The 25,093-nt window shown below is 47.1% G+C and overlaps 2 protein-coding genes and 1 long non-coding RNA gene across 22 annotated transcripts; 2 read left to right on the forward strand and 1 right to left on the reverse strand.

Moving 5' to 3' along the window:
• Window positions 1-1,892: 1,892 nt before the first annotated feature.
• Window positions 1,893-6,565, reverse strand: LOC124679228. 18 transcript variants are annotated; one of them, XR_006994877.1, is made up of 6 exons: window positions 6,470-6,565; window positions 6,281-6,370; window positions 5,633-5,812; window positions 5,316-5,412; window positions 4,185-4,670; window positions 3,533-3,804 (listed from the first exon to the last, which is right to left on the reverse strand). XR_006994877.1 is itself a non-coding variant. In XM_047215026.1 (3 exons), exons 1-3 carry the CDS (start codon window positions 6,545-6,547, stop codon window positions 5,756-5,758), a joined length of 327 nt encoding a protein of 108 aa, XP_047070982.1. In that variant the 5' UTR covers window positions 6,548-6,559; the 3' UTR covers window positions 5,426-5,755. The 18 variants fall into 18 exon arrangements, 1 of the variants encoding a protein (XP_047070982.1); XR_006994873.1 differs by having other exon boundaries at window positions 4,185-4,289; window positions 5,347-5,412; window positions 6,179-6,370; XR_006994871.1 differs by having other exon boundaries at window positions 5,347-5,412; window positions 6,179-6,370.
• Window positions 6,566-7,549: 984 nt separating this feature from the next.
• LOC124676333 lies at window positions 7,550-10,819 on the forward strand. Of its 3 annotated transcripts, XR_006993578.1 has the most exons (4): window positions 7,550-7,571; window positions 7,792-7,889; window positions 7,976-8,105; window positions 10,262-10,819. It is a non-coding gene; the product is annotated as an uncharacterized LOC124676333 (long non-coding RNA). The 3 variants fall into 3 exon arrangements; XR_006993576.1 differs by lacking the exon at window positions 7,550-7,571 and having other exon boundaries at window positions 7,680-7,889; XR_006993577.1 differs by lacking the exon at window positions 7,550-7,571 and having other exon boundaries at window positions 7,680-7,889; window positions 7,976-8,094.
• Window positions 10,820-22,219: 11,400 nt separating this feature from the next.
• On the forward strand, window positions 22,220-24,269 carry LOC124670892 (trihelix transcription factor ASR3-like). Its single transcript, XM_047207359.1, has 2 exons — window positions 22,220-23,105; window positions 23,905-24,269. The coding sequence occupies exons 1-2, from the start codon at window positions 22,220-22,222 to the stop codon at window positions 24,267-24,269; spliced, it is 1,251 nt and encodes a 416-aa protein (XP_047063315.1).
• Window positions 24,270-25,093: the final 824 nt, after the last annotated feature.

The raw sequence follows: 25,093 nt of genomic DNA on the forward strand, positions 1-25,093 counted from the left end.
AACATTGGATCTACATGTAACTTGTGGGGTCAAGTGATCCCATAGGTTTTTTGGAAAACCCGTTTAGTCTATAGGTATTTATGTTTCAATCCTCGGTATCTAAGCCATTTGACCCGAACTTTGGCTATTGGCATCGCCACTGTGTGGATCTAGGCCATGTAACATCTAAGACTCTCTTTCTTATTCAATAATGAAAAAAGAAATCATTTTACCTCGTTTCAAAAAAAATTGCGGAGAATTTTCATTCGTATGTAAATTCCATCGAAATTAGTCATATCCTTGTAACAGTTGGACCGTTGTCAACCGCTCTTGTAAATAGGATTAATGTTGCAACGTGATATCCTACTAAATCACATCTGAGCAGCATACTTATTAGGCAGAGGTGATCCTAGCCCTTTGGCAATTGTATCTTTTTTTTTGTTAGGAACAATACTCGGTACAAGGCTAGCTAGTAAAACTGAAAGAAACCCATACTCCCTCCTGCCTAAAATATGTTGCATATAAGTTTTGATCAAAGTTAAACTTAGTAAAATTAAACATATACAACAAAATAATAATATTTTTAGAATTGTATGAAATATATTTTTATATTATATGCATTTGACATGGTAGAACACTGTATTACTATCTATATTCTTGATTAAAGTTTGTACAGTTTAACTTGCGCGGAAAATTATTCATAACATAAAATAGGTAGGAGGGGTACAAACTACATGCGCGCTTATGGGCCACACAGTCCATAGACAATCCAACTGCCAGCAACTTGACTGAGGTTTAGCTAATTCTCAGTCAACTAAAAATTACCTAACTTTTTTTGAGGAAAATAATACATTATGAAACTAGCTAGTGCAACCTTAGGATTATTTTTGCATATAGTAACTTTGGTTTTAACTTCTCCACGAACACACACAAAATGTATGGATTGAACTTAACTCTGGTACTTTATGTGGGACGATGGATCTCGATACTGTTCGGTGTACCTTCGGGCTTGCACAGCCAAGCACAATCACTCATGTCAACAGCTAATTATAGCTGGTCCCTGTCCTAGCGAGAGGTGTACGTACGTACGTTAACCCGGTCAAAGTGCCTCGGTGGAATAGGATGGATCACTACTACACGGTAGGAATTTAGGGGCACTTTGCCCTGGGGCACTTTTTAAAGTGCCCCTAAATACCCCCTTTTAGAGGCACTTTTGCCAAAATGCCTCTAATGCCCTACCTATTGGGGCAGTTTTGAGAAGTGTCCCAATAGGTGATACCTATTGGGGCAGTTTTGAGAAGTGCCCAATAGGTATACACCTATCGAAGCAGTTTGAGAAGTGCCCCAATTGGTATACACCTATTGGGGCAGTTTGAACAAGTGCCCCAATAGGTATACACCTATTGGGGCAGTTTAGAGAAGTGCCCCAATTGGTATACACCTATTGGGGCAGTTTAGAGAAGTGCCCCAATAGGTATACACCTATTGGGGCATTTTGGAGAAGTGCCCCTGTAGGTGGCTACTTTTTGGGGCATTTTGGAGAAGTGCCCCTGTAGGTGGCTACTTTTTGGGGCATTTTGGAGAGGTGCCCTAATAGGTAAGTCTCTTTTGGGGCAGTTTGGAAAAGTGAACACGGTGAAGGAACCTGGAAGAGAAATACTACAGTTCAGGCACCAAGAGCAGATCAACAAAAAAGCAGTATTACTTTATCAGCATCGGATGCCAAACCCACACCAAATCAGTTCAGGCACCACATATCACATGTCAGGTTTTGTCATGTTCCTCAGATTCCGGATTCGATGTTGTTTTCGAGAATGCAGATTTCATGTTTTTAAAATATATAAATAAAAATAATAATTATCAGACCAGGCATAAATCAAATTTACGCTTGATATACGACCAGAATCAGTCTGTTACACAGGATCAGTATTACACATGATCAGTCTATTACATCATGTATCGTACAGTACAACCACAGCTCTGATACTTTTTTGATAAGTAGGCTTCACATGTCATCAAACCTTGACGTGGAGCTACCGTAAAACCTTCACGTCCTGTCAATTAAGGGTGTGTTTGGTAGACTGGGGCAACCCAGATATTCCCATCTCAACCTAGCTAAAACAACTTTTTCCTGTTTGTTAGCCCGGGTCGGGCCATCTCGGCACTGCCGGCTTCGTGCGGAAACTGCCTCTCAGCCAGGTCGCGTTGGGAAGCCGGAATCGAGGTTCGCAACCCGGCCAAGCTGGCCTCATCCCGCAAAGTACTGTAGGTTGGCCCCGCGTAGCCCGCTCCCGCACACGGTCTTCCACCCCACGTGCCCAACCGCTTCATTTGCCCCCGCACGGCTCACCTCTCCCCGTCGATCTCGCGCCACCGGAGCTCGCACCGGACCTCCTCCCGCGTCCGTAGCCACCCGCCGTCGCCGCCGAGCAAGGGTCGCCGCCGGTGCCCTCCTCATCCGCCGACCCACCCGCGCCGGCCGAGCAGCGAGGTCGCCCGCGCCGGCCGCTCTCCCCACCCGCGCGGCCGCGAGCGAGGGACGTCCTGCGCCTGCCGCTCACCCAGCCACAAGCGCCGGCCAGTGCAGAGGACCCCCGGGCCGGCCGCTCTCCCAGCCACCCGCGCTGGCCAATGCAGAGGACACCCGCGCCGGGCAGAGCAGAGGACCCCCGGCCGGCCGCTCTCCCAGTCACCCGCGTCGGCCAGTGCCGAGAACGCCCGCGCCGGCCGCTCTCCTGGCCCACCCGCGCCGCGCACGGTCGGCGTTCCACCGCCCTCCACCGCCCGCCGGCCACCATCGACGCTCCACCGCCCACCGCTGCATCGTCCCACAGACAAGGACCTGATTGCTTTTGTTGGGTTTTGTTTAGGATCCTTTGTGCAAGAGTTTGGACCGCACTGTAATTTCATTCTTTTCTGGCCAATCTCAATCCACATACAGTGCCAAACAAAGTATCAGTTCAGATTATCTCGGCACATACGGTCTACCAAACACACCACAAAATCTCAGGTCGGCTTGTATGAGCTCAGAAATCTGAGGTGGGAGAGTGAATTCCAAATGACACAGGCTACCAAACACACCCTAAGAAAAGGGATGTGACAAGAAATGAAGGACCTCAAGGACCTCCATTCCAATTGCAAAGAAAATAATAGATTTAATGTGCAGCATGCTGTACAAGGTTAGCAGCATAATTATTAACTCCATGTCTTATGTCTAGAAAGCTGACAGGCTGTTGTTGCAGCGTGAATGCCAACCATTTCTGAAAAAACCTTCTATCAAACTGATGTGTTTTTTGTTCTCATTTATATCTTTGAGTACCAGAAATTTTGCAACAACTTAATAAGCCATTCTAGATAAAAACAACGTAGCAGCATCAGGTGTAGGAAGAAACTCACATATAGGCTACTAAGACGCACATACATAATTGGCATTCACTTGTTTTCGTCTCATTGGCTATTCTAACTTCCGGGTTTCCTTCTCTAAAGAAGCTTTGTTTTAAGCTCCTTTTTATATCGAGCAAGAACATGAACTGGTGGAACTAAATGAAGAATATAAGGTCCAATATCAAGGTTTGAAAATATACTAAATATTACCAACAAGGGAAAAGATCCAGGGTCATGGTTCAACATCATAACCAGTACTAACAGATTTCTGTGTACTAAAACCACAACATGCATATTTTAGAAGGGAAAATTCCATGTTCAAACATTGCTACAAGCATAAGCATCCACATTCTCAGTCCTAAAGGATTAGAATTTGGGGAGGAAAATAACCTCAAGTCTTGGGAAAAGTAGCACCACCAAATCGCGTATCCTGCATGGTTACTGTAATTGAGAGAGAGAGAGAGCGAGAGATTAGATCAGAGAGAAAATGAGAGGAATTTCAGAACAGAGTGTGTTGTGTGCTACCAAGAAAAAAGAACTAGTCGATCAAACTATATAGCCATGTAACATATCTACTGAGCTAAATAATCTATTTGATTTGTTAGGAGACGTAAAGGACCAAGACAAACAGGGAAAAGACTTTGTACGTTGTTCCAGATTAACTAGAATGCTACAAGTGAAGTAGAACACTCGCTGCTCATCCCAGCATCACCAAAGCTAACAGCAAACATACTAATATATCTCGATGAAAGTAATCTGAATCCGACAAGCGCGAGCTCAACCAGGAGAGAATTAGGATAAATAGATAGTCATATTTATACCTTCGACGCACGGCTGAGGCGATCTTGACTCCCCGACGGAGATGTCAAGGACGAGCTTCTGCACCTTTATCTCCCGCATGAAGTTGCCAGCTTTTTCTCCGTCAACTGCGAGCACCAAGCATATACAAAACCACATCATTAGAAGAGCAGAATCCTGAGCACACCACGATTCAGGATAACAGAATTGGAGATTATTTATGCACAGCCATGAAAATTATTTGCAAAGCTCTGCATCAGGAGTAGTGTACAAGTAAATGGTTTATGCACTAATACATGTTACTGCATCTATAATAATTATTTTAACATTACATAAGCTACTAATATACTACATGTTGAGTAAGCAAGCAGCATCAAAAATAGGTTGATGTCGACCTGCCCATGATTCTGATGAGTACAACATTATGGTCCAAGACTTCAAGTAAAAGTTGCTCAGAAGATGGTTGCTGCTTAGTATAGCATGTTATGGTCGAAACTTGAAAATAAAAGCTGCAAGTAAGATAACGGAACCAAATCAATATCCCATATGTTAAGACATGCTTATGTCTTAACACATGTTTTCTACTGATGTTTTGCAGAAAGAAAAGATATATCGATGTTTTCTACAGATGTTCATGCTTGTTGGCTACGAACTCTAGAATACGATATTAATCTGCTAAAAAAATGCATTGGTCAATATATAAAAGCTCCCTGTGTAGCTACAGAATACAATTCATCTAGCCAGCTCCCTGTGAAAGCTCCATTCCCTCTCAACAGCGACATCAGAATCCATAAAACACTCATCATACTGGAGTTTGGAAAAACAAATATCAGCTTTCAATTCCATGTCACGGAACTGTGTCATCTTTGCAATTCTGCTGACATTTTTTATACAAAAACAAGGTACACGGAATTAACAATTTCCAAAACATGTTTATCCTTTCTTGAAAACACAAGTTCTAGCTGATATTTAAAATATAACTTTGAGATAAATATGTACTTTGCAACAAAGCAACAAGCAGTTGTCAATGTGAACCAAGAAAGAGACAAGACAATCATCTATGGTATGCAATGAAATGCTGGAAGACAAGAACATATACTTTCATTTGGCCTGAGATTATGGACAGAAGGAATAACTGGGAAAAAAAGATTCACCTGGATAAGGATGAACGGCAAGGACACTTACCAGAAGGAGTATTTACTGAACCATACAGCTCCTCATTCAGAGTATTACGTTTTACATGCCTAGATACTGAATGCAACAAATAACATCCATAAATACATAAATAAAAATTAAGAAGATAAGTAATATTTAAATACTAATGATCGAGTGTCAATTTGAAACAACAATCAACGGGAACATTTTCCATTCCTAACATTAAACCTTACAACCAGATCTTTATACTACTCATATATACTGTGGCAACATGATTTACTACAGAACGTGTGCAAGCTGGGAAGTCATAACTCACCACTTTGTGCCAACTTATGCTCAAAATATCCAAGAGAAAGATTTTAGTAGTTTCACCAGTGAGCTACTATCCCTCCAAACCATTTTTTTAGAGGTCGGATACACAAACCAACCAAGTTTCAGTTTATCGAAAACTATTCAGAACTACATGTGTACTCGATCCTTCTTTTTTAATCTCAAGCTGCAAATATCATAACAGAATTAGTTTTTAGTTTTGCATAGCATGGGAGCGTAACAGAAATAGGTAACAACATAACATTCAAAACAGAATTTCCGTAATTTAGATCTTAAAAAACCCAACAAGTACATGGCATCTAGAGACACATACGAGCACTTTAGAATGCTAGAAATCATAGATACTTTAAAGTTTATACATAAAAGAAACAATTTAAATCATCAATGTAACCTTTTTCGGTTTAATCATAATATCTTATGACCCAAGCAAGCAGTATCCTACGAATGAAGCCTTAGAACCAATATTTCTTCTAATAAAAATATCTCTTGAAAATGTATGTCTGCACATATCTAGAATAGATGAACAACTCACATCAGGACACGGTTCATTAGACGAACAGCACGGTGATCTTGATTCGATGGGAACACAAAATGCACAAAGAAAATCCGAATAGCTACTGGCAGTGGCAGCTACCTCATCCACAGCCTGGGCTACATTCTCCAGACCAAAGAAAGCCTGGAAATAGATCTGCACCCAGACTGTGCAAACAGATCTGCACCCAGCCTGCAAAAATCGAGCACAAACCATACCAGATCAATAGATGTCTAATCAAATCCACAACGAATGAAGCAAGGATCGGATGGGAGCGGGCGGAGAACTCACTGAATCCTTGTTGACGAGGTAGTCGAAGATGTGGTCTGGCAGTTGTAGGAGAACTCGTCGTCGGCCGACGCTCTGCATCTTCGAGCCGGGAGCTCAGAAGGCCTCGTCGATGCGGGACACGCGATGGTTGTCGGTGCAGCGTGGAGGCAACTCATCCTCGCTAGCGCCCTACTCCTCGCCGGGTTTGGGGACGGCGGCGACTCGGACGTGGGGGACGGAGCGGGCGGCGTTGGAACAGGGGCGAGGGCGATGCGGTAGTTCGCCTCAATTGGGCATACGGAGTGCGGGTTAATATCTCAGAATCTAAGGGGCAAAAATGAAAACTATACTGCGACGTACTCGTACGACCCAATTGAAGGGCCTAAATGCCAAAAATCGAACCTACCGAACTCAACTCTCTCTCTCTCATCTCCTCTCTCCTCCCCGGCACGACCGCGCCTCCCTCCCTCCCTCTCTCGCGCCTCCCTCGGTTCCCCGATGCGCCACCGCCGCTCGCCCCCGTGCCGGCCAACGCCGGCCACATCCTCCGCAGCCACGCCCTAAGAAAGCTGCGCCTTGCCCCAACACCCGGATCCCCACCCGCGCCCCGCCGTTCCGCCCCTGGGCACGACGCTGCGGCTAACCCTAGCTGTGGGCTCGGTCGCCGCCGCGCCTCCTGGTGGTCCCCTTTGTCGCCCCGAAGCCACGCCGCCCCGGCGGACCGGGCGGAAGCCTCTCCCAAAGGTATGAATCATCGTTCTCATCCTATTTCGTGGTTGAATTAGAGTAGGCCCTCTATGGTGGTTGCTCGATTGGAGCGGGCGATCGATTTTTGGGGACTGCTTGAGGGGAATTTGGGGGTCTCATTGTGGTGGTAATTTATTCATCCAGTAATCGAAGCTAGGAGCGTAGCAGTAGGTGTATACAGTATTGATTACAGTAAGTAGAGTAGCATTTTCAAACAAAAAAAATGCATCGATTATTACTTCTTCCATGTATTGCATTTTCTTTTCTTAACCACATATGATTTTCAATATCTGACTCTTACAATATGTCAATACCAGCCTTATAGGTTAAAGAACCTAAGCGCACTGTGGTACTGTGTGTTCAAACTGATTTCAGGGTATGTTTCTTCACTGTAATGTTTCTATTTTACATGTACATCAGTACTATGTCTTACTAATCTAGCAAATGTAATTCACACGATGTATATAGTGCACACTATACTTTTGCTTCACAATATATTTTGTCATAAATTTCCCCTATGCTTGCTGCAAGATTCAGTATGCATGTACAATCATCTGGAAGCTTAAAACTGATACTTAAAGGTCACTTTGTCTAAGATGCAGAGAGGGCTAAGGAGTTGGATAAGATGGGCCGGTCTATTTGTATTCCAGTAAAGGCTGAACCAACATGAACACATTCAGAGTTTGCTCCCCAGGTAAATTTCTCCTTTGGAAATGATGTGATTATATCTTGTTGACTATCTTCATCAGCAACCAGTAATATCTCTGAGGTATCATCTAGGAAAAAAGGACATCAAGGACCTGGGTCTGTTTTCACGATGGAGCAGATCTCGAGTATCCCAGCAGTCTGTCTCCTTCGTCGAGACAATGAATTTAAAGTTCTTAAGATTTGGCTAAAAGGTTTTTAGACGGTAAACTGTAGTGTTTTATACCTTCATCATCATTTTCACCCTCTCGTGATTAGTTATGCAAAACCCGACAGTCTCTGGTTGTTATGTTGATAGTGTGCTTTTCGGCTCGCAGTTGCATAGTAAAAAGGAATGTCTGTGTACCATTCTCTATTAGTGCTTACTTCCTTAGCTTAGATAGTGGTGAACAAGTAAAAGGGCTCAAGCAATATTTTTTCCTATGTATTTTCATTCACGCAACAAACATGTACCATGCACTCGACAAAATGACTCAAGTATAATTCGAATTTTGTAAACTAGAATGTATAGATAAATACTTAATTTATTTAGGAGGTCCTCAATACACATCCGAACATGACCAGACTATTCTGCCTTTTACAAGTCACAGTGCAACTCACGAAACCAAGAAAATTAAGTATAGACTGCTATCAATAGGCATCCTCACAGGAAATTCTATTGCCCTGCATATATCTAAACATATTTACCATGATTGATGTCCATCGAGTACTGAATATTCCTCTGCCGCCATTCCATGTTTCAGGATTCTCAGAAATTCTCACGATTCCAATTCTTTTAGAATCTTCGCTCTCTGCATGCTTCAGAACCTCTCATTAGTAGGACACATCAGAATATAGTAGAGCTGCTGATTCTTTAGAAAATAGCTTTAGGCTTGGAGAACTAATATGATACTTTAGTTTTTTCCCTCAAAAAAATATATTATACTTTAGTTTTAGCTACTTTCCTTAATTTTTTCCGAATTCTTTTGGTAAATATCATATTGTTATTTGTAGGCATTAGTGGTCAGTATTTCCGGTGTATAATGTCTCACCCTTCTACGGGACAAGAGTGAAGCATTGTCGGTTTTTTCTTATTCTACAACCATGTCATAGGAAGAGCACACTTGCTCCATTAGTTACTTAGTGCACTAGGTTATGAAATAAATTCATTAAGTAGATACCAAGGTGATGCTCAGCTACTCATTCTTCCCCGATAATCTCCATAGATTGTAAAATTATTGAGATACACATTACCCTGATTAGTTTGTCGATTCATGCTTCGTATTTATGAAAGATGCTTCGAGCTAAGCTGACTTAATTGGTAAAATGATGCATTGTTGAAATAAAGCTAGGTAATAAAATAGATAACAAGGGCGTTCTCCGATATTCATACATGAACATTTACTTCGGACCACGTCTCGTGGAAACCTCTCATTTTCCTAAAATTTTTGTTATAAGAATTTATCTTGTAAGATGCCTAAAGTATTGTTGTATTGCCAGTTTGACACCATCTGAATCTGCAAGTTGAGCACAAATGATTTCAACAACACTAGGTTATCTGCTGCTAGCATTTCATGTTGTATTTGAACCGACTAGGACAAAAAAATTAAATTAAAAAATTATTATATTATTGGGTTAATAGTCTCATGGCGCAATGGTCTCATCGTCCGCTTCAAGATCCAACGACTCGATGACTACATTGCTATAAAGTGTTCTGTTTCCTATCCTATCCTTCTACACAAGACATAGACCAACCTTTTCTTACTTATGTTTGCAGTACTTTTCAATTGCTTTGACAAATAAATATCCGGACATGTTCCTAAAGCTAGCAATTGAGCACCTACCAATCAAAATAAAATTTCGCACAAGAGCAGTCCAATGTCAATAATAAATACTCCGTATGAGCATAAGGGCGCGTAATTAGAAACCCGAAAAATCCTTCCATATTTTTCTGGCAGATGAGTGCCAAGCAGCTATTTTTTTTAAATGTCTGTAGTTCCTGATTGAGTTGAAAGGCATCGTGTGAGTGTTTTGGTTATGTTTAACATATGATATAGAAGAGAGTGTGGTAGTTCAGTTATCACCATACTCTCTTCCATTGTACCATCATAATTAGGTATGATATAGAAGAAAGTGTGGTAGTGCAGTCCCAAACTCAGTTACAATTTAATTTCCTCCACAATCTGTAGGTATCACACAATCTGTATGGAAATAGGCCGATTTACTTTATATGGAACCTTTCCGTACCTCACTATCGGGTTTACTTTATATTTCTTGAAAAGAATACATGTTTCCCTTCATCATATGGAGTTGCCAACTATTGGTACTCGTGAATTATATTAAGATAATTTACATGCTTTAATATCTTAATCTTCTCTTCAGCGAGATGGTGAGCTCTTCCCTATTTCCGAGTGGTGCTGCCAATAAGTGAGATGTACGTTTTGTTCCTTGGATATGCCTGGTGAGTTAATCCATGTTTTGCTCTTTAACGCTTTGGTTACATATGTTTGACCTAATCTTCTCTAAAATGTTATCATGATTTTGGTGATACCGTGACTTGCGTGCTATGAAAATTAAGGTTATTAAGATGAATGGCGTTTGTATAAGACTAGGCATATTTCAAAATTATTCACCAAATCCTTGAGGGAGTTTTATAGTTGTATTGTATTGCCAGTTTACTACCATATTAAAAGAAGGATTTGAGTGTGGAGCACTACATGCCAATCACAGATTAAAATGAACTTGGGATACAGTTGTAGTTGGAAGTGGACAGAATATATGTGAATAAAAAGACCTAAAGATCAGTAGGCTGTTGTGAAACTGAGTTGCTACTAGAATTGAGGCATGGGTCATGTATTATTTGAACGAGTATTGATTTGTATCTGCTTACTGTGTGAAGTGAAGTTGTAAAATAACTATTCTATGAAATCTGTTTTGACCACTCACAAGTTTGGTTTTTTTTTTTTGTAAAATATGTTCTTATAATATGCAAGTCATGTATTTGCCACTAAAAATTAGGATTTACTGAATTTTGAGTAAACTACTGATATGTTGTTTCTTTTCTAGTTCAAATGTTCATCCCGTCGTGGTCGTGGCACATACTTCGGAAGCAATTCAGTTCGCTCTAGCCTTACCGATGGCATTGTTTATGTCATTATTGACTGGCGCCAAAGTGTCTGGAGCGAGCTCAACAAAGAAGTTACTTCAAAATTTTCTAGAAATGTTGTCTCCCTTGCATTGTCTGATGCTGACATTGTTGTCCTACTCTAGCATTCTTAGTTTTCATTATTTTATTTAATTTTATTTAATTTAATTTAATTTTATTTTAGTTTAAAGCTGTGCTGGTTATAGATGATTCAAAGTATTGTGCTGTCCTACTCTATTTTGCCTCCAATAGTTCCTCATTAAGCTTGTAATGTTCTAGGATTTCTGTACTGGTATTAAAGTTAATTCAATTCCATGAATCATCTTCCTTATTGAAGTTTTTAGTTGTCGTGTTTTGGTGTAACACATTGTTCTTAGCAGGGAGGGAGGCAACCACTGAAAGCTTTCCTCCTAACTCGGTTCTTTAGTTTCTCACTCTTATGATATAAGCACTAGATTCCCACAATAGTATCTCTACTGATGGTAAATAAAAGATTCAATCATATGTACCTACAGACTTTATCTTATTTCCCGTTTGCACACCGATATATTGGATTGTTGATGTGGGAACCTATTCCGTGAAATCCTTCTCCCTGTTACTTCATGTATTTGTATAAGTTCACCGAGGTTAAGTTGCTTAATTGATAGTGTGGCACATCTATTTAGTTTATAGCCTACTATACTATTTGGTCGGAAAAGCTAATTTCCATTTTATTGGAGGAATGTCCAAGTGATATAAATAAAGTTTAGCCACATATTAACTATTTTTGTAAGACTTATGTAGTTAATTGTCTCATGGTTAATAGTCCAGTATTGCTTCCTTCAATTCGTTTCCTTTATATATGGCTGAAGGAAGATAGGACATAAAACATCCATCTATTGAGATTTTGTTCTTATAGGCAGCATGGGAAATTTTGTTATAAGGTAGACGTCGGTAAAAACACACTTCATGCTACAAACACAAAAGGTGTTTCTAAGCTGGAGAGAAATTATAGATTTTACAGAGAAAAAATGCAAATTTTTCACTTTCAAATTGACCTGTTAAAATCATAGTTGTTGTGGTACTCGGATGACACGGTTGTCCAGGTTGAATGGATACCCCAAAGAAATTATGCATGTGATACGATTTCACTGAAGGTAGTACTTGGTTTGTCACGAGCTTAGAGCATCAAGTATACTAAATTTGCGAGCCTTCCAGTTTGAGCTCTTGTAGGCTGAACATATCTGCCTTTTTTCTACTGCATGTTTCTCGGTCGTGGTTCTGTACTACACAGGATGGAACAAGATGAGGCACATATTTTTGTTATCAAAGAGAAAGATTGCAAATATTGCATACATATAAGATGAGACAAGTATCAGGTTCTCATATGCCTTAATCTTTATTGTTACGTTGTGTGATCCAATTATGGTCTTTTCCACTTTGGCATTATCTTTTTTGGAAATTTAATCTATTAATAGATGTTCAGTTCATTGCATAAATTCCGCATGTGATGATGTTGCCATTTTAGTTTTCCAGGTTATATTTATCAAAGAGGGAGTTTCTATGTAAGTCTCCTGCAAGTACATTATCCAATTTGTAGCAGATATATTGTGGTGGCGTTTGTCACGATTTAAGTGAGTTTCCCTGATATTTTTATTATGTACTTCTTTGTCAGCCTATTATCAATAGTTTGTAGCATTGATACTTTTGCCATTTTATACATAGGAGGGTCTTGAATATAGATTCTTATAAAATATTGTTATTTCAAATGTTAAACAGAGGTGTCAAAGGAGTCATGCACCATTACTAAATGGTCATTACGTCCCTATTAATGAGTGGTGGTATTTACATGGATTTTTAAGGACATGCAACATATAAATTATCAACACACAATTCATTTCATTTTTTGTGATTTCGGATGCTCAGGTCATGATTTCCTTCTTTATACTAATGGAAATGGACCCCCATTGTGCTTCTCTGTTTGGAATATGTTCTCTTTTGTTTTGAGCCTTAGTTTCTAGGTTTGCTTTTTATGGTAAAGAGTTAAAACAAGCTTTGCTGTTGTAGAATGTTTCTTTGCTTTTTCTTGAAGGAAAAACATATTCATTGGCCGGTGTTATTTCTTTTATAAAACCTGATCAATATGTTATTTTGTGCTCTGCATGGACCCACACCTCCACGCCACCATACGAGCGCATGCCCGTGAAACCCTAGATGTGGGGATGGGGCTCACAACACCTATGCTTCTGTTACCCCGACGTCGACGATTATCACCTCTTGATGTCGCCTGGGTGGCCGGGGGCTCCCCACCTTGGTGCGGTGGAATGTGTGGTACGGAGGACTATCTTTTTCTTGCCTCGAGAGTATGATCATTCTAAGTATTTTATAAAAAGTGATTTAATTAGATGATATAAGATGCAGCAGTGAGGAAAACAAAGTTTTGCGATGCTGCCGTGTTGCTCTTGTTAGTTTGCTGGCATGGATCAGATTGGACTTGATTGTTGTTTGATTACGTAAGCACAGGAATATGGCAGTGGCTAGATAGAGTATCATAGCTAAGCTAATTATACACAAGCATGAGAACACTACGCGTGAGTTGTCGTGACGTTGCTCTTTGTTTTTCTTGTATGTTCACTTAGCAGCCCGTAGCTCTGTATCCGTTATTTTTCTTTTCCCGAGAGACCATGCCTGGCTAAAACATTTAGAAAAATGGAGAAGGGGGAGCAAGCAGCCGTAGCCGTAGGCAAAGAGATGAGATTAATCGGAGGTTAGAAAGAAGAAAAAGAAGCGGAAATAAGTAGGCCGGAGAGCATAAATTTAGAAACCCCGCTTTGCCGGCGCATGCACGGAGGAACCCCCGCCGGCACTCCGGATCCAAGCACCACGGAGCGGAGGGGCGCGGAGTGGAAAGGTAGAAATTCTGTTTTGCTGAGATGCGCGGCGGTGAGGCTCTGCTGCTGGTGTAGATCGAGTATCTTGCATCGCCGGTTCAGCTAGTGAGCCCGTGGAGAAATTCTCGTTTTGCCGAGATGCGCGGCGGTGAGGCCCTGCTCGCTGGTGTAGATCGATTATCTTGCATCGCCGGTTCAGCCTAGTGAGCCCGTGGACGATTCTACCCCAACCCCGATGATCGGCACATGACCTCGTATCTAAATGATTTATGTTTGATTTGTTTTGACTCGTTTTAGGCATCACCCGGGATCCACAGACCTCCTCACCATTTCAGCTAGGCAATCGGACTTGATTATGTTGTTTCGGGGGTTGACACATAGAAGCCGACTCCACCGTCCGCATCAAGGGGCCGAGCTGCTGCTCGCTTCCTTGGAACCCCGGAAGGGTTGTGCCATTGCTCGCGGCGGCCACCGCGTGAGGCGTCGTGTGTGCGGATTGTGGCTGTTGCTCCTGTTGCACATGCCCGAGATGCTTGTGTGGCTGCAAGTGCTCTTGCCCAGCTGCTCCCCTGCGCATTCCCCTTACCAGCGGCAGTGCTGGGTGCTGCCTCTTGTGTGTCCTTTTGCTACCGTTTATATTGGATACCATGGATTATATGCTTGTTTGTATTGCCTCTGTTGGTATAATGAGGCATTATTGTTTATATTGCCTTGTGATACATTTAGTCATTTAAATATGTTGCCTCTAATTGTGTTTTGGTGTGTTTTATTGAATCGCCTCAAATTGTGTTTTGGGGTATTCTGCTAGTTGCCTCTAAATGGGATTTGGGCCATTTTATCAAACTGCCTCTAATTGTATTTTGGGGCACATCTCAAAGTGCCCCTAAATACCTTTTGGGGCAGTTTTCAAAGTGCTTCTAAAAACATTTAGAGGCAAAATTCAAACTGCCCCTAAAAAAATTTAGAGGCAAATCTCAAACTGCCCCTAAAAACCTTTAGAGGCACTTTTCAAACTGCCCCTAAAAATCTTTAGAGGCAAAATTCAAACTGCCCCTAAAAACCTTTAGAGGCACTTTTCAAACTGCCCCTAAAAACCTTTAGAGGCAAAATTCAAACTGCCCCTAAAAACCTTTAGAGGCACTTTTCAAACTGCCCCTAAAAACCTTTAGAGGCACCTTTCAAACTGCCCCTAAAAACCTTTAGAGGCACTTTTCAAACTGCCCCTAAAAACTTTTAGAGGCACTTTTCAAACTGCCCCTAAATGTATTTGGGGCATTTCATTCAAAGTGCCCCAAATACATTTAGGGACACAAGCATCCGGGGCACTTTTCATAGTGCCCCTAAAAGTAATTAGAGGCACTTTGGCTACCTATTGGGGCACTTTGAAGTGCCCCTAAATATGTACCATACAGTAGTGGATGGCCCTGGCCCGTGCCCGGAAACGAGGCAGCAGGTACGTACCGCAGCATCTACACCGAGCCGCTTAGAGCATCTGAGCCCTTTTTTTTTCGAACCGAAAAAACTGAGTTCAGTCTCCCGAAAAAACAAAAGCGAGCGATTTTTAGCGTGGCGCAGAACAGCATCCGTATTTGGAACCGAAAAACGTTGATTTCAAAAATTGCCGGTAAAGTGATCATCGCAAACAAACAATAGAACTGAAATTCAAACATATTAAGCATAGTTCGGGTTGCTACGATCGATAGATACATTGCATTTGAGATGGTCGTTCGGCGACCACCTCCAAAACTAACTAATTTCGCCGGCAGCGAGCTACTATACGCGCCGCGGCAGACTACGCTGTCGGCGGCCTACTCGGAGTCGAGGTCGACGACCTCCTGCTTCACGCGGCGGACGGCCGCCTCCTTCTGCGAGGCCTCGTACTCCCGCACGGCACGGACGGCTTCCGCTTCCTCGCAGCGGAAGCGCGCGCGCGCCTCGGCGGCGGAGATGACAGACACCTGCTGCACCGCCGTCGCCTCCTCGTCGTCGTTGAGGACGAAGTCCCCGAACTGCAGCTGGAGGGTGCGCACCGGAGGCACCTCCTCCTCCTCTTCCTCCTCCTCCTCGTCGCTGCTGTCGGAGGCGGGCTGCCACAGCGCACGGTCGGACGCGGCCGAGGACGACCCCTCGCCGCTATTTGCATAGCGCGCGAGCTTCCCCGGCAGCGTTAGACCCCAGTTGGTCCAGCGCCGCGCGCTCCGCTTCCGAGCGCCTTCGCTGCGGTTCCATTTGCGCCGCTCGGCCTCCGAGTGGAAGACGGGGGGCACGGCGGAGAGTTGCTCCCGCCAATCCGCCCGCGTTCCCTGCCTCCGATGTTCGCCCCGGACATGCGGTCGCGGTGGTGGTGGAAAGAGAGGAGAAGCGGCGGCGGTGGCTCCGCGATTGCTCGCCAGAATTCCAACCGTGCGCGGCGGAGGGAGTAGGGTTTTGGAACGCAACTCCCCTCCGCGGCCTGTATATATACGGGTCGACGGTCCAGTTTCTCGGGCCCCCGAACTCCCGATACGGGCCGGCCCACCGAGTCGGGTGCTGTTCTGCGCCACTTTCGGCCCGAACCCGTAAAACCGCCGGAAAAATTCAGTTCCGGCAGGATTTACGGGCTCTGTTAGAGATGCTCTTATCCAAAAAAGATTTGGGGCGCATCGAATAAAATTTTGTTTCTAGTCGCGCGTCTCAAAGCCTCCTTCCATCCGGCACGACCCAATACGGTGTCCGATGCACCGAACCTGTCTCCGCTCCACAGGGATGCTCCGATCGCGCCGGACACAACAAAAAAGCGAGACGAGGTGACATGGGCCCGACGCGTCAGCGACACATAAAAATTTGACCCCCTCTCCCGCCACATCGCGGCTCTCCCGCCGCGCTTTTCTGCCCTCCCAATAGATTTCCCAACAGACCCAAGCCGGAAAGCTGGACCAACGAAAGGTAGGACCAAGACTGCATGCGCCGCAAGCTGTCGACAGCGAAGCGGGGGGAGACAGTGGGCGGTGCAGCTGGAGAAGAAGTCGGTGGAGGCGCATGCGCACCAGCAGGCGCTGGCTGTGTGTATCGCGGCCACCAACGCGAGCCCATTGAGTACGTCGGGGGAACGTACATTCCGGTAGTGTTGTCCCCGTCGACATCCAGCTTCTTCAACGGCGACCCCTATGCCACTCCCGGGTGTGTGACACCGAACTTGTCGCCGCGGTACGAGGATGCACTGCCGCATTGCGGTTTCAACCCCAACACCGTGTTCTACTCCCCGGCGTACGACCAAGCGCCCTAGCGCGAGCCAGGCCCCGGTGCGGACGGTGCCCCGTTCATTGGCCGCAGGGGCCAACTCGAATTTGAGGGCACCGGTGGTGAGGAGGAGGAGGACGAGGAGGAGGGGGACGAGGAGGGGTTGGAGGGGGTGGAGGGGGTGGAGGACGAGGACGACGAGGACGACGAGGACGACGAGGACGAGGGTGACGCGGAGGATGCAGAGAATCTCGTGGAGGTTGACGTGGCCGGCGTGAGGAAGAAGACGAAGAAGAAGGCCTCTGGCACACGAGGCCCCAAGTGGACGGTTCTGGAGGATGAATGTCTCCGTTGCCGCCTCCCATTGCACCACCATGACTACTGATACCTTTGATCCGGAGTACGGATTGTAGTATGATAAGCTTGTTCCCTAGTACACGACCTAGATTTAATCGAACCTTGGGAAGCACTGCTAAAATGGTGTCAAGGAAACGTCTACAAGACTTGCTAGTTAATTTGATTTTATGTTTACCGGACCTATCTAGTTTACTTTTAAGGGGGTTATGTTCAATGATGGAAATAGGCCAGGGTTAAGGTTTCTCCTGTAGCTATGCATACATATATAAATGAAGCGAAAATGTGTAACAGACAAAATAGAGATAAGAGATTTGTGAGCAGCACATCTGTAAATACTCTTGCCCCTCAAGCCAGAGGTGACAAGAGCCTCTTGGTCCGACCAGTGTCCTCACAGCCGCGAGCAACAATAGTTATTAAGCATATGAATACAAACCAAAGCATTAAGATGGATGAGTGTGCCATGATCCCGGACGAATTACTAAACATGTACCGTTACTTTCCGCTTTCTGTGACTGAGGTTTCGTGGTAGCACGCCATTCTCCACTCATCCCACCTCTTCCCTTGATCGATCCGAATGATATGGGTACTTGCAGATCATCGAAACGAGGCAAAGAGACAAGGATACAAGATTGCAAAACTCCTATTCAATCCTTACAAATATAATAAGATTAGATGCACATAAACGCTGCGAGAATTCACCCCAACCCACAACCCGTGAGGACTACTCACACATAATATCAAGATCAATAGTAAAGATAGAAATCATTGTGGAAAATACTTGGATTGAAATCACAATATTCTTACAATGGTCGCCAATTCTCAAGGAGGTCTCTATTATAATGGTGATGGCTATAACTATGGAGTAGACTGGGGATCGAAAGGATGAACTATGGTGGTGGATCTCCTTCATTGTGGTGTAGATGGATCTGATGGATGACAGCTCTGATTGACGACGAATGGCTCTCTTTTTGGCATCGAGTCCTTTACAGAACTTATAGGGTTTAACCTTGGGAAGGCTGCGGCACCTAGTACGGGCGGACGGTACCGGCGGGGCTTGCCCGTACCGATGCCCGTTATAGTCCCTGGACCGCCTCTTAGAGCGTTGTCAACTTTGTCGTACTCTTGACGCGATTTTATTCAGTAATTGCAGGTACATTTTTCATTACGACATGATTTCATGCACACTATTTAAAAATAGAAAAGATTGCACATCTTTACATTAATTAGTCATTAGTAGCAAGTGAGAGGTAAACTTAGTCAATTTCTTGACTTAGCTAAAGGTTTAAAAGCGAGAAAAAATGGCGTATTTTACAGCCATCAGCTACACCACCGGTGCCGAAAGTATTCGGGAAGAGCACACGAGGTAGGGAGGGATCTAGCCATGGTGGAGCTTGCAACACAAGCAGTTCAGGAATAACGGAGGTGGAGCAGGTGTCAGCGCCGTTCGTGCAGATGACGGTGGAGCATGCTGGTCACGCAGAAGGGAATGGAGGTGGGTTGGCGGCGAAGACTCGGGAGAGAATAAGATGAAGGAATAAGATGCGTCTAATGGTGGGGTCCACGAGACACGTGTCGAAACGGTGAGGCGGAGGTTGCGAGAGGCTGTGGCTCCGAAGGATTATAATACTTTTACTTTTGTAGAACGGTTTAGAGAAAAATATAACCCGTCCTAGTTGCATTTTACTGCCACAAAGTTGCATTTTTCAGAAAAATACAACTGAATTTGACATATACTTTTCTCTAAACATTTTTCTTGCGACTTGAGAAAACCGCAGTCAACTGAAATTTAGCAAAGCTTTTAACAGAGAATTACATAAGGACATCTCTAGCTGCCCAATAAAAATGGTTTTTTGACCATACAAACATGAGGACAAGTAAACCCCTACCCAACGGACTAACATAAATGGACCGAGCTATCCGAGGCGACCCATTCCAATCCAAATTTGGGGATGCAAATGCATCACCGCAGACAACAACCGCATCCGTGTGCGTCCTCCTCTCCTACCCGTTGGGCCTGCCCGCTAGTGGAACATACATAAGAACATCTCTAGCTGCCCAATAGAAATGGTTTTTTGGCCATACAAACATGAGGACAAGTAAACCCCTACCCAACGGACTAACATAAATGGACCGAGCTATCCGAGGCGACCCATTCCAATCCAAATTTGGGGATGGAAATGCATCACCGCAGACAACAACCGCATCCGTGTGCGTCCTTCTCTCCTACCCGTTGGGCCTGCCCGCTAGTGGAACATAGGCCATTTCCTCTCCCGCCGCTCACACTTGAATTCAGCTAACACCAAGCCCAGCATGCGATGGAGGACGACATCGCCGTCATGCACATCACCCCGAATGCTCCTTCAACCATTGCTCCAACCCAAACAAGCCGACTAATTTTATATCCGCGCCTAATCTAAATGGATATTTTATGGGGTGTGGCTATTTTTCATTCAACTGAGAATTAATTTCGTTCTCAGTCAGATGATATTATCAAAATTTAGTTGCAACTTAAGTTACAACTCATTACTAGCATAAATCACGATGCAAATCGAATGGTGTAAGACTTGACTGACCACGGATAACAACAAACAAATTCCAATTATGTGTCTGTTCTAATTCGAGCTGCCGAGGTACGCTAAATACTGAAGGACCCGATGTTAGATGGTGTGGTATGATAGTGTGTATGAGGGCATCTCCAGCGGCGCGACACAAACGGACGTTGAGCGACCGTTTGCGTCCGCGTGGACCGGAAATGCGTCTGGCACCACATCCAGCGGGGCGACGCAAAGTGACAGAGCCGTCCGCGGAGACGCAAACCTGGCCCAAATATGCGCCAGGTTTGGGTCTCTGCGGACGCTCGGCGGAGGCGCAAAGTGTCCGCTCGCTTCCCCACCGGGCCCGCCTGGCAGCGAGCCTGCATCGAGGGCATCGCTTCGGCGGTCAGCGCTTCCGCGTCTGCGCCGTAGCCTTCGCCATCAATGGCGTGGCTGCCTGTTCTGCACGCGCACTGGCAGGCGGCGGCTGGGCTTCCGCGCTGCCTTCAATGCCATCGTATCCCGCGCGCGGCCGCGCTTAAAAGACCACCAGCCGCGTTCCTCCTTCCCCCACACCTCGACTCGCACCACCACCGCCGCAGCGCCATGAGGAAGAAGAACGACTTCGAGGCCTCCGGCAGCGGCTGCAAGAGGGTGCCGCTCCCCATCACGCTAGGGAGGCTCATGCACGGCAAATGGATGCCGTGCGAGGGCTGGTCCGGCGTGCAACCGCTCAGCGGCCGGCGGCTCGGCTGCCGCCGGGTGCCCATCCCTCCCGTCCCCGCGCGCAAGCTCGATCGGGACCGCGGAGATCCGGCGAAGGAGGCGGTACCTGCCGCCGGACCTCCGCGACGATCCGACGTACGCCATCGACTCCGACAGCTGGCGTACGTATCTGTCGACCGAGACGGATAAGAGAAGACGGACGGCCTTCATGGGCGACATGGATTTTCCCTTTGGGTCTGCACCGCCGACTCGTCCACGAAGACAGGAGGCGCCGAGGCGTCGTCAGCAGGCGGCGACGCGCGCGCAGCACAACGACGATGACGACGCCTACGCCGCCTACGACGATAAGGACGACTACATCGAGGCGCTCGCGTACCATAACGAGCAGGTGAAGGACGACAGCGACGACTATGTCGCGGCCGTCTTCCATGTGCAGCCGCCGCTGCCCCGGTACGCCACCGGCGTCATGCCGCCGGGCATGTCGGAGGATGAAGCCCTTCGACTGGCACTACAGGACTCGGCGGCGCCACAACCGCAACCCTGGGCACCTCCACCGCCGCCACAGCTGCAGCCTTGGGCGCCTCCTCCACCGCCGACACAACCATACCCCTGGGCGCCTCCACCGCCGCCACAGCCGCAGCTCTGGGCGCCTCCACCGCCGCAGCCCTGGGCGCCTCCTCCACCTCCAGCACCGCCGGCGCACCCGGCCTACACTCCCCCGGATGGCAACTGGTCGTGGGTGATACCGGAGCTCATCGTGCTCGACAGTGACGAGGAGCAGCAGTAGGTGTTTAGGTTTTTTTTCATATTTTAACTATGTAAATTATGTTTTATGTATTAAAAAAATGATTCGGCAAAAAAAATGTGTCGTGCCGCTGGAACCACCCCGACGCAAAAACGGACGCGCGGTCGATTTCGACCATTTCGGCCAACGCAAACGAACGTGCGCGGACGCTAAAATGCGTCACGCCGCTGGAGATGCCCTGAGAGCCACAACAAAAAAAAAAAACGGAGATACGAGTCAAGACCAGGAGCGAGCATGGCGGGAGTCAAGCCTGGCTACGGCTACGGCTCTGGCACGGCACTGATCTCTCCACATGAGGGATGAGGCGATGCGATGCGCGGCGCGGCGCCCAGGCCAGCCCCCACTCAGATAGATGCTCACATGCCACACCCTGCCACACTTCTCCCACACTCCCACACAAAACGCCCCTGTTATCGTGCGTACGGTACCACCACCACGATTAACGCCACCCAAAACCATGGAAGAAACGCTCAACAAGTGTGTGGGAAACGAGAGGCGAACCCCGTACCGTACCGCAAGCACCAAACGCCGTGCCCCATGTAAATACCGCCGCAACTCAACGCACTTCGCACCCACCGCGTCCCGATGCCCCAACCCAGCCACACCCACAGTCACACCCTGGCTTAGCCTAGCTTGGTCCTCCTGCTAGCTCTGCCCCGAGCTAGCCCCGCCAGCCAGCCAGCCATGTCGGCGTCGTCGGACCCGTCGCCGTCCTCCTCGGCGGGCCTCCTCCGCGCGCACCACCCGCACCCGCACCACCTGCACCTCTCCACCCCGCCGCCACCCGTCGCCCTCGCGCACGCCTACCCGCCCGCGGCGCCGCCCCCCTCGCCCGCGTCCGCGCCCAGGGACTACCGCAAGGGCAACTGGACGCTCCACGAGACGCTCGTCCTCATCACCGCCAAGCGCCTCGACGACGACCGCCGCGCGGGCGGCGCCATGTCCGGCGGGTCCTCGTCCTCCTCCTCGCCCCTCACGCCGCGCTCCGCCGAGCAGCGCTGGAAGTGGGTGGAGAACTACTGCTGGATCAACGGCTGCCTCCGCAGCCAGAACCAGTGCAACGACAAGTGGGACAACCTCCTCCGCGACTACAAGAAGGTCCGCGACCACGAGACCCGCCGTGGCGCCTCCACCGCCCCCGCACATCCAGCCGCCCTCCCCGACGCGCCCGGCGCCGGCGTCGCGCCTCCACGGCCAACGCCGCAACTACCGTCCTACTGGACCATGGAGCGCCACGACCGCAAGGAGCGCAACCTCCCCACCAACCTCGCCCCCGAGGTCTACGACGCGCTCGTCGACGTCCTCTCCCGCCGCGCCGCGCGCCGCGGAGGCAACGCGATCGCGCCCACGGCCACAACTCCCCCCATGCTCGCCCTGCCTCCGCCGCCTCTTCCTACACCAACACCACCACCGCCGCCGCCACCGCCATCGCCGCCCAAGCCTCAACCTCAGCCCCTCCTCGCCCAGCAGCAGCAGCAGCATCGCCCGCAGCATCATCCACACCCTCATCCCCCGCCGCTGCTGCAGCTCCCACCGCCCGTGTCTCTGCCGTCGGCGACGTCCGTTTCCGGTAATGCTCGTGGCGCCACGTTCCGAACTTAATCTCGGCATCCGTTACTGATTACTCGCCTAGCTAAACTATGCATGCATTAACCTACTATTCGTCAACTGACACGCGGGCCCGCACGTTATGATTGGGCTGGCAGATACTCTACTCTACTCTACTTTGCGCGTCGAGTTGCCTTAATTATTCACCTCATGCGCTTGTGGTGTGCGTTCGCTTTTTAACCTTTTTACCGCTGGGTATCCCTCACGGCCCTGTGGCACGGTAATAATGCTGGGTGGAGGCACGGTCGTAAAGCTGCATGCAGTCCATGCATGATGAGGAGCAAAGTTGGACTGGAATCCAACAATCTTCAGGTTCAGGCTTTTAGACGCAAACAAAAAATATGACTCGTAGCTGTACATGAGTATTGTATTGCTCTGTGTCTCTGTGGTCTATACAACCTAGGCCTGATGCCACTACTACCAGCTTTGCTCTGCAAGTCTGCATGCATCTTGTAAAGAAACAAAAGAACGCATGCAAATGCACAATCTTGCAAGTATCACACTTTTAAAAGCCTGGCTGAGATCCATTTCGCAAAAGCCTGAAACCTTGGCGCAAGCATGCTGAAAGAAAGCACCTTTCCTTGTTTTGGTTTGTAGATATGGTGTGGGCTTAATTTGGTTTTCTTCTTTGCCATGCATGCAAGTATGTTTTGTTCTAATCCTTTTGTAATGTAGTGATCATATGCATTCCTATGTGTCAGGAAGCTATTTTAGCTGTGGCGATCAACTGATCATGATGTTGTTCTTTGATGCGTACGTAGCTGAGGAGGACATGTCGGACTCGTCGATGTCTGGCTCGGACGGCGGCATGTCGGGGGGCAGCCGGGACGAGCCGGAGGCGAAGCGGCGGCGGCGCGTGGAGCGGCTGGGGTCGAGCGTGGTGCGGAGCGCGACGGTGCTGGCGCGGACGCTGGTGGCGTGCGAGGACAAGCGGGAGCGGCGGCACCGGGAGGTGCTGGAGCTGGAGGAGCGGCGGCTGCGCCTCGAGGCGGAGCGCAACGAGGTGCGGCGCCAGGGCTTCGCCGGCCTCGTCGCCGCAGTCAACGGCCTCTCCGGCGCCATCCATGCGCTCGTCGCCTCCGACCACCACCACCACCGGAGCGGCGACTCCTCCAGGCGATCGTGATCCGTCCATTGATCCAAGACAGTCGTCAGTCGGTCGATCTATGCATGCAGATGCATGGAAGATGTCAACTTTTTGCAAAAAAAAAAATGGAACCCAGCTGATCGATCGGAACGATCTCAAGGGACCAGGATGTAGATAGGGCAATTGTTGGGCAGGAGATCGATCAGGAGAACTTATTCTGGGTGTGTTGGTAGCATTATGATCGACTGAGCTGGGGTGGTGGGTGCTGTAGCGTTTCTTGGGTTCTGGGTTTGTCGTGGACGGTGATGATTAGTGCTGCGTGCTGCACGGAAGCTAGCCGTCACGTGATCTCCGGCCATGGGGCCCTGCTCTCGCTGCTCAACTAGGAGGTGCGCTAGCTTTTGCTTGGAATGCCGGTCTTGCCCTTCCTGCTGCATGATCGTACCATGCATGGGTACCTTCCCCTCGGCTGTGTGCTGGTATTGGATTGGATCTCGACATGTATGTACTACTAGTATGATTGTTCAACGAGTCTACTCAATGCAATCACCTGCCGTGCTCAGTAGATAGGTTGTACCGGCTACCTACATCTCGACTTATGGCCACGCTCCATCGTCTTCCTTGAGTACGCCCCTTTGTTGTAAACAATAGAGAAAATAGTCTTTCATTATTTTCTAAAAAAATGATCTCATAGGTAAGAGAAGCCAGGCTTCTCTTTGTTGGTCTTTCTCTCCTCCAACTCAATGAAAATTAAATTTCACATGTCAACCCTAAGAGAAGATTGATGTCACCCATTTGACATGCCCTTACTGCTCCACGTCTTGACCCATGAGCATGTCGTTCGATTAATATTGTGTTTTGTA

Source organism: Lolium rigidum, chromosome 7 (genome assembly GCF_022539505.1).
Source record: "Lolium rigidum isolate FL_2022 chromosome 7, APGP_CSIRO_Lrig_0.1, whole genome shotgun sequence".
Taxonomy (NCBI): domain Eukaryota; kingdom Viridiplantae; phylum Streptophyta; class Magnoliopsida; order Poales; family Poaceae; genus Lolium; species Lolium rigidum.